The following is a 10,241-nucleotide window of genomic DNA, read 5'->3' as shown; positions in this document are numbered from 1 at the left end:
AACAAAAATAAACAAATGGGACCTAATGAAACTTAAAAGCTTTCGCACAGCAAAGGAAACCATAAACAAGACAAAAAGACAACCCTCAGAATGGGAGAAAATATTTGCTAATGAAGCAACTGACAAAGGATTAATCTCCAGAATTTACAAGCAGCTCATGCAACTCAACATCAAAAAAACAAACAACCAGGCTTCCCTGGTGGCGCAGTGGTTGAGAGTCTGCCTGCCGATGCAGGGGACACAGGTTCGTGCCCTGGTCCGGGAGGATCCCACATGCCGCGGAGCAGCTGGGCCTGTGGTATTGGCCGCTGAGCCTGTGCATCCGGAGCCTGTGCTCCACAATGGGAGAGGCCACAGCAGTGAGAGACCCACATACCGCAAAAACAAAAAAACAAAAAGAAAAACAAACAACCTAAACCAAAAATGGGCAGAAGACATAAATAGACATTTCTCCAAAGAAGATATACAGATTGCCAACAAACACATGAAAGAATGCTCAACATCATTAATCATTAGAGAAATGCAAATCAAAACTACAATGAGATATCATCTCACACCAGTCAGAATGGCCATCATCAAAAAATGTACAAACAATACATGCTGGAGAGGGTGTGGAGAAAAGGGAACCCTCTTGTACTGTTAGTGGGAATGTAAATTGACACAGCCACTATGAGAACAGTATGGAGGTTCCTTAAAAAACTACAAATAGAACTACCATACGACCCAGCAATCCCACTACTGGGCATATACCCTGAGAAACCATAATTCAAAAAGAGTCATGTACCACAATGTTCATTGCAGCTCTATTTACAATAGCCAGGACATGGAAGCAACCTAAGTGTCCATCGACAGATGAATGGATAAAGAAGATATGGCACATATATACAATGGAATATTATGCTGCCATAAAAAGAAACGAAATTGTATTATTTGTAGTGAGGTGAATGGACCTAGAGTCAGTCATATAGAGTGCAGTAAGTCAGAAAGAGAATAACATACACCGTATGCTAACACATATATGTGGAATAAAAAAAATGGTCATGAAGAACCTATGGGCAGGACGGGAATAAAGACGCAGACCTACTACAGAATGGACTTGCGGACACGGGGAGGGGGAAGGGTAAGCTGGGACAAAGTGAGAGAGTGGCATGGACATGTATACACTACTCAGTGTAAAACCGATAGCTAGTGGGAAGCAGCCGCATAGCACAGGGAGATCAGCCTGGTGCTTTGTGTCCACCTAGAGGGGTGGGATAAGTATGGTGGGGGGGAGTGAGACGCAAGAGGGTAGAGTTATGGGGATATATGTATATGTATAGCTGATTCACTTTGTTATAAAGCAGAAATAAACACACCATTGTAAAGCAATTATACTCCAAGAAAGATGTTAAAAAAAAAAGAAGTCTGAAGGAAAACTGGAAAATAATAACTTTTGTTGAATCTAGATGGTAAGCTCATGGTCGCTTATCATCAAAACACCTCTCTTTGTCTTTATTTTTCTGCATTTCTGAAACACTTCATAATTAAAATAACAACCATCTTATGCTCTACTCAAAATACTGTTTTAAAGAAAAACTGTATGATAGGAAACTCTGACAAGTAAGAATATTGAAAATATAAATGAACACCACAGCAATGCTAACCTAAATTTTATATAGATGCATATATGTGTGTGTGTGTGTGTGTGTGTGTGTGTGTGTGTGTGTGTGTGTGTGTATACACACACACATATATATCCAATTAGAAAGGTGTCTTCACATTACCAGGACATAATTTTAATTGGTAGAGATAGCTAAGGACTCTGTCAAAAAGACTAAGTTAAGGATCAAAAATGAAGCTGTTCACAGGAGAGTAATATAGCCTAGAGAAGGAAAGTAAGGGATAAGGACGGAGACTCCTTTAAATTCTTGAAGCTGATCTATTCTCTGAGGCATCACAGGACTGAACTAAGGTGGGATGGGAGTAAATCAGAGCAGATTTCAGCTCATTGCAATCCCTGAGAGCTAGTCAAGGCATATCACAAAAGTGAGAGTCGTATTGCTGGCTTCAGTGATCCTGAATTATGCCTAACCTGTCAGAGGAAAGATTCTTGCACTGGGTAGGTAATTGAACTAACTGACCTTAAATTTCCCTTCCAACCTTTCTTAACAGACAAAGAATCGGGGCGGGGGGGGATGTGAAATTTGGGTCTAAGAGAAAGGTGATCATATTTTCTGAGACTGTAGATACAACCAAAATTCCCACTGCAGGAGAAAATAGAGAGAATCAGCCATTTCTCTCCAGGAGGACTATAGCAGCACCATGACCGTCGGACAGCCCATCAACAAACACTGAGCAGCTACCCTATACCAGGCATAGTCCTAGGAGCAGGCAAAGAAAATAAGAAAATTTCAAAAGCACTGAGGTTCACGAATGCTTGTTTTCCATTTCCATCATGATTCACCGGCACAGTGTTCTCTTCAACATGCAAAAATCACTTCCACCATCACATTTTGTCACATGGAGAATATTGCACCACCAAAGGTTTAGCTCCTCCTCCATGCCTACTAGATAAATGGAACTTAGCACAGGCAAAAATGGGAGGCCACGCAGGGGAAGCCGAAAGAGGAATGACCACAAGAACACAGACTGAGGCCTCAAGACGTGGCCTTTGTACTTGGAAGTAGCACAATGCACAGAGCAGAGGAGGCATCCAAGATGCAGGCTGGTTTCAGGGGCATGGCGACACTTGGCCACATGACAGTTATCACACACAGGGCAGGAATTCCCTGTAGTAGGACTCTGTTAAAATGTATTACCTGAAGTAGCTTGCCCTTTAATATCTGAGCTCCGTCATCAAAACATTACCTAGTCATTCAAGACCCTAAGACAACATACTTGAAAAAGAGATCAGATTTGTGGTTACCAGAGGCAGGGGAATCAGGTGGATTGGAGGAAGGTGGGCAAAAGGTACAAACTTACCTTTTTGGGTTTTTTGCCCTTTAGACCAATTTATTTTATATCCATTTAAAATATCATTCAACAAAGGACAATGGAGTTATAAGATAAATAAGTTCTAGGGATGTAAAGTATAACATGATGACTATAGTTAACACTCCTGTATATATACAGGAAAGTTGTTTAAGAGAATAGATCCTAAGAGTTCTCATCAAAAGGAGAATTTTTTTCTTTTCTTTTTATTGACATAAGGATGTTATGTGAGATGATAGGTGGATATCAATTAAACCTATGGGGGTGATCACAATATATGTAAATCAAACCATCACACTGTACACCTTAAACATACACAGTGTTGTATGTCAGTTATTTCTCAATAAAATTGGGGTAAAAAAGCTGGCATATTTGAAAGGGAGATTGTGGGTGGTAGGGAAAGGACTGAGGTTTGAGGACAGGAGTAGCCAGTAGGCACTGGATCCCTGGGAAGCGGAGGAGGGAATAATGAGGAAGGGCAGAGCAACTTCTGGATGCTGCCTGGGGGCCTTGGTGGATGATTTGGTTCAGAAATTAATAAAGAATAATCCTTTACGGAACTGCAGCAAGAGGTAGTCCCAACGAGCCCATCATACCTCTTTTTCTTTACAGGAGTAGTAGCAGAGTTGGAATCTGGGGTGTTGGTGGCATTTGCACTGAACAAACCTCCAGGTTGCCTGTTTCATCACAAGAACAAACAATGATCACATTCCTGAAACTTTTCAACTCTATCCCACCTTTGAAAGGTCTTATAATCTACTCATATTCCCACCTGCTCTGAATCCATCACAAAATATTTCACTTGAGCATGAAAGAGCAACAACAGAAAAAGTTCTTCCTTAATTTACCATTTTACAAATTGCCAGCCTATCATCCTAATAATTAAAACCGAAGGAATTGAATGAAGAAGTCATTCATTATACGACATGGTGTGTCTGAAACCCAGACCAATCAATTCCATTGTCCTATGGATTCCTACATATATTTTTTGATCCTGTATATGTTGTGACTAACAGAATCATATTGCAATTTTTTGCATGAAAAGCATTAGTTTATTTAAGAAAACATTTAAAAATCACACCATTTTAAATCTTTATTTAGCATTTATTAATATATGCAGACCCTAAAAAAAAAAAAGGAAGTCACTGAGGCCTTTTTCAACTACTGGAGGTGCAGCCCAGGGTGAAAATTACTTTATTTGTAAATACAAATTTAAAAACCAACTAAGTTTTCAAAAATCTACCTAGTTTGGTAGTTTATAACCACTGTTAGTACCGGGAAAATGTATTTTGTCTACATGTGCAAAAAGAAAGAGTTGCCATAGGAATAGGGAAAAAATTAAAAGGTTCTAGATTGTAAAAAATGAAAAGAAAAGAAAGAATGACTTAAGCTTTGGTGTTGGTTAGAGGAGAAGTCCTTCTGTGTAAAAGTCCAGACAGAAAACACTTGAAATTTTGTGGAGCATTTCAATATTTCTACTATTCAACTCTGCGAAAGCTATGGGGGCATGGCTGAACTACAATGAAACTTTGGTCTGAGGGTAGAATATCCTGATTTTTCTTAGACACATAGGAAGAAATACACTTTATTCTTAAAATGTAACGTCAGTTAGAAAAGTACATACATCTTTGTCTCTTCTGGTGACCGAAACGTGGACATGTTTCTGGTAAGAAAAAAAGAAGGCAAAGTTTGAGCAGCAACAAAGAATGAATTCTTGCATCAATTTGCAATTGTCCATGAATTTCAAGTTATTATTATTAAAAGTTAACATTATTTGCGAGAAAGAAAAAGAAAGCATCAGTATTTGAATAAATTTGAAAAGTTGATCTCATGATTTTTTTACCTTTTGTGTATTAGATTCCAAAAGAAATTTTTTTTCTTTAGAAAATTCATTATCTTTTAAGCCCCGTGTTTTTGTTTGCTGGGTTCAGTAATTTTCTTTAACAATAGGAATGTAAAATTGACGTTTACATGTATTTCATAATCTTGCCACCAGGATAACTTAAACGGAAACATAAATGTGGTAAGAATGATGGCCTGAAGCAATGAACTCTCTTGATTTTGAAGCCAGAAGTAAGATTTTATTTTCCTTTAACCATGAACAGGAGTAAAGTTTTTATGCCAGAATTATTTGTGTGAAAAAAAAATAGAGGATGAGAATTTAAAGAAAGATATTAAGCAGGATTGAAGAATCCTACTTAATATCAAGTAAATAAGTAACGCTTAGAAAAATATTGTATTACTTGAGCCTTTCCCAAAGTTAGTAGATACTGGTACCTATTGGTTAGTCAGTCATGCAGGGTATTGGCCTTATATGTTTTAGCAACATCATTTCTGTCTGATATCCTTTATAAAGAAATAAGACAAAAGTCTGGATGAATATTTAGATTATTAAACTCCTTTCAGATCTCATTCATGCTATAATCACTTCACAACAGAAACTTTCTCTGGTAAAAACAATTGCTTTTCAGTTGTTACATGTCAGAAAATTTTGCAATTAAAATAAAGCCACTTACAACAAAATCTATTTATGAGGCTATTTTGATACAGTTTGTAACTTTTAAAGTTTATGTTTTTCAACTAGCCTTTCTGACTCATTTGAGCATTTAACTCATTAACTATTTCATATTCATTATTGTTTAATAATATATCTAGCCAATGACAGTACTTCCTATGTCGCTAAAAGGAATCAATGGCAGACTTGAGCAATTTTTAAAAAATGTTTTGGGGCATAGACAATGCTATATGCTTGTCAAACTCTTTATTTTCCTCTGAGCACACAGGAAGACCATATTTCCCAATCTTCATTACAAATAAGTTGGGACCATATGATTGCATTCTAAACTAAAGAATGTAGGCAGGAAATTATTCATGACTCCCAAACCCATCATAAAACCTCTTGTGTGATCCTCCATGCTCTTTCTTCCCCTTCTGCAATGGCTTTGATGCCCATGGGTTGAAGATGGCAGCATTAAAACCTAGGAAAGAACCTAGGTCCCTGAGTCATTCCATGGAACAGGGTTGTCCCCTAATTTTCCAGCCAATCACTTTGGATTCTGAGGAAAGTGAGCAGTAATCTTCTATTGGGCTAACCGACCAAGATTTGGAGGCAGGAGAAGGAACTTCTTACAAGAGTTGCTCTACCCTGGCAAATTTGTTTACACTGACTAACACATTTTGTTAATAGGTCCTGCAGACCATCAGAGTAAAACCTCTTTAAACCCTCTAAACTCAGGTCTCCACAAGGAGGGTAGTTCTGGAAAAGGTGTGTTTGTCTGTCCTTTGGGTCATAAGACAAATTAGGAATCCTGTAGTCTGCATGCCAGTGGTGGGATCTCACAACTGCAACCCCTGTTCTGTCCCTTCCCGCCAGGAAGAACACACCAGATAGGAAAGCTCTTCCTGAGATGTGGGGCTGTCTTCTGGAGCATTCTGCAGGCTTGCACAAAGCTAGGATGTGGCAAAATTAGGCTCCAGAAAACAAAAGATCAGCAAGATTCTTCTGTTGATCCCATACTATGGGTCTACTATAACGTTCTCTAAACTTTCACTTTTATCATGCACTTTAGTACAGGGCTTTATAAACTGTTCCTGGGAAGAAGGACACTAACCTTGCCTTGTTCTAAAAAAAAAATTCATGATAGAAAAATATGGCTTAATTGTCATAGCTTTAAAATGATTTCAATTCCTAGATGTCACTTTGACATGTGTAACTAAAACATTGGGTAAATAACCCTAATCGTTAAAATTCTATGAGTCAACCCCAAATAGTTTCTGTTTATGGTACGTAATGCCACAAACTGATAACTCTTGAATGTAAAAAGGAAGAAAGGTTGGAATCCTCCAGAGCTCCATATTCTCAATAGACTGTTCACAATACAGGTATTAACTTGTACAGAATGAATCCAAGTATTAAAACTCATGATGAACTCTCAGGTGGTCATTAGGCCAAAGACTATAAGTAAATTCCCTGTACTAATTGCTACTGAGCCTCTGATGTGTTTATATTTAAAGAGCTCTGAAGTAAACCACTGTGAATACCATAAGATGTCAGGTAATCCTAAATCTTAAATCTTAAATGTTCTGTGGAAACTACTCAGCGTTTATAGCTGTCTGTGAGATCCTCATATAAGATGAAAATAATCTTGGGAAATTGCTACTCTGGTACAGGGAAAATGACAATCTGTCTAAAGAAAACAGAGCGTTAATTTCAAACACCTTCAAGGTTTAAATAAAGGAGAGTTCTGAGGTTACAATTAAATGAAGTTAATCAAAATTCTACTGTGTTGATCTATGTGGTCAATACACTGCATGTAATAATAAAAATAGCTACCTACTACTCTTTGCCACTCATCTTATACAATTTCCTCTACTCTTCAGAACATCCCTACAAGGTAGGTGTAATTATTTTCGCTTTATAGATGAAGAAATGGAGTCTCAGAGAAGGTGGGTGGCTTTCTCTTGGCCACACAGCCAGGAAGCAGTCTATCTCCAAAGTCTTCCCAGTAGGCCCCAATGTCGTACACCTGGTTCTGTAGTGTAATTGTTCCAACACTCACGATCAACATGTCTTTCTTCAGTTGTTATTTTTCACCTCCGCTATCTCTTTCACTCCACTAGGGGAATCAGCGTATAAACAATATTGGAGAGAACTCTAAACCATCATTCCAATGCATTCATCAATTTCTTATTACTTAGGGAGATTAACTTTGTACTTCTCTTAGAAACTAATTTTCTGCCAAGTTGTGATATGAGATTAATAGGAGTCAGTCTTAGAGACAGGAAATACCTAAACAATATTACTAGCAGCAGGATCCAAACAACCAAAGGAAAAGTAACACTTCCATAACTGAACACTAGAGGGCTCCTTAACCTAGGTTTTCCAAATTAGTCAAGACACCACCTTCAGGGTTTGCGCCATAGTGTATGCATGTACACAATTATTTACTTATATTTCTTTAGAACACTTCATATTTTTACCAACAGATGTATATTTTAAAAGGGAACTCTTCAAATGTAAAGTCAGTGCTTTTCTCATACTCATTTATTATATGAGTTAGTATTGAAATGGCACACATACTCACACACTTGATACATTTGATCATCTACCTCCCAAAATTATTTCACCTCTTGAACTTGGAGTGGCCTGCATGATAAGAGTCTGACTCCTGTTATGAGGACTTGCCTTTCTTTACAGACTCCTGTGTTCTCTCCCTCACATCTGTTTCCACACTTACAGAGATGTAGCTCACTCTTGGGAGACAGACACTACCTGCGGAAGGAGCTGACCAGGATACTTCTTCCAAACATGTGCCGCTCAACCTCTCTGTAAATAAAGCAGGGAATCTCTGGCCTCATTTTCTAGTTTACAAAATGCAGGTTTGGGGGCTTCCCTGGTGGCGCAGTGGTTGAGAGTCCGCCTGCCGATTCAGGGGACGCGGGTTCGTGCCCCGGTCCGGGAAGATCCCACATGCCGCGGAGCGGCTGGGCCCGTGAGCCATGGCCGCTGAGCCTGCGCGTCCGGAGCCTGTGCCCCGCAACGGGAGAGGCCACAACAGTGAGAGGCCAGCATATCGCAAAAAAAAATAATAATAATAAAAGCTCTCTAGGTAATTCTAATTTGTCCCTGAGGCTGAGAATGACTCAATTAGCTTGCCTGTGAGGACTGGTCTAGTGTATCGCTAAGTTCCAAGGCTCTATCTTGACTGGCCTGATAAAAGCTTTCAGACACACAACCTACAAAGGCTTAGGTCTCCTACATATTTACCTTTCTTGAGACATAATTATCTCACTTGCAAATACATTCCTAGAAGTAGGGTTTCCGTCCTCAGTTAGCAGTGTAATAGGACAGCCTGCAAGGCCGAGGTGAATGGGAAGAGGTACTATGACTCCTCTCACAAACTGATTTTTGTCAAGGTTGTTAATTACAGAAGAGAAGTCACCTCCTTAGGGATACCAGGGCTGATTGTCTGCTATTCGGGAGATTGACTTAAAAAGCTATGAAGAAGCTACTGTTGTTCCAAGACTGCTGGTTTTCAAGGCTACCATGGACCTGGGGAGAGGAATAGGTAAATAGGAAGCTTTAAAATGTGGCAATTCTTGCCGTTCTTACTGACAGCCAACTCTTTTTCTTGAATAAACACTTAGCAAATTGTTTCAAGACTTTGGTTAATTTCCAGAGTTCTGAAAAAGTTGATTTTGAGTTTTTTCCAGTGTTAATACTTTTCTGGAGGAGTGGATTTTTGGAGGTCCTTACTCTGCCGGCTGGAAGTGCTTCTCTCTTATTTGCAGAGTTCTTTATAAACTCTGGATACAAGTGTGGGTTTTTTTAATCAGATACATAATTTGCAAATATTTTCTCCTTGTCTTTGGTTTGATTTTTATCTCTTAACAGTATCTTTCAAAAAGTAGAGACTATTAATTTTGATGGGTTTCAATAAATCAATTAAATTATTTTTTTTTAAAGTTATGAAGAGTGCAGAAGTGCATGCATTTGCTGTATTAATTGGCACAGGCATGGTGTGAATATAGAATCTATTAGATGCCATAAGTTTCAGCATATGTGCTTCAATTGTAGCGGGTGGCATGTTTGTCTCCAAAAGCAGCACTTCTTTAGCTACAGGGAGTGGCTTCAACTATAAATGGCCTCAGGTATTCACTATGTCTAGATTCCAAATAACATGTTAACTTTGTTCTTTACTTATGCCTAATAAGCACCTCTACCAAATATAAAATTAAAATGTGACTTGCAGCATTTACATTTCAACTTGAATAGATATTCCTCAGTTTTCTATATAGGGATGAGCCCTTCTTTTCCCTCTGTCTAAGACTGAGCCAATAACAGGCTCAGCCAATGACTCATTCCACAGCCATATGGTGACTCCACTGCCGAAAGAGTAGTTTCACTTTCTAAAGTAAAGAGCTAATGTCTTTATCCTAGAGCAGATCAAAACTACTGTAATATTAAAATGTACAGTCTCTCCATAAGGTAATTATACTGAAACTGCTGTTTCTCTGCCTCTGGGATGGAAAGACCAAAGTTAGAACAAGAACTGGCTACTCACACACACAAAAACTATATTCTCCATTTAAAGTCGAACAGACCACATGCAGTGCCCACCCCACCTACATTCAAACCAGTTTCTTCAGAATTTTTCCTATTGATCTACTACTAGCAAGATTTTAGGAAAATGGCATAGCAAGTCAAGATTTTGTGAGTTTTGAAGAAGAAGATAATTCAACCTTTTTTTTTTTTTTTTTTTTTTTTTTTT

General features: G+C 38.5%; 1 protein-coding gene across 4 annotated transcripts in view; it reads right to left on the bottom strand.

The window, feature by feature from the left end:
• The window catches only part of SCEL (sciellin), a 340,495-nt gene that overhangs the window by 99,087 nt on the left and 231,167 nt on the right, over nt 1-10,241 (bottom strand). For all 4 annotated transcript variants that reach the window (XM_055089467.1, XM_055089466.1, XM_055089464.1 and 1 more), the window contains 2 exons: nt 4,595-4,633; nt 3,567-3,647 (listed from right to left, as the gene is read on the bottom strand). In XM_055089467.1, the coding sequence (XP_054945442.1) occupies nt 3,567-3,647; nt 4,595-4,633 (120 nt within the window). The remainder of the gene's footprint in view (nt 1-3,566; nt 3,648-4,594; nt 4,634-10,241) is intronic.

The sequence above is a fragment of the Physeter macrocephalus genome, chromosome 13 (assembly GCF_002837175.3).
Source record: "Physeter macrocephalus isolate SW-GA chromosome 13, ASM283717v5, whole genome shotgun sequence".
Lineage (NCBI taxonomy): Eukaryota > Metazoa > Chordata > Mammalia > Artiodactyla > Physeteridae > Physeter > Physeter macrocephalus.
The sequence above is the reverse complement of the archived record's forward strand: the minus strand, read 5'-3'. Positions and strand labels throughout refer to the sequence as shown.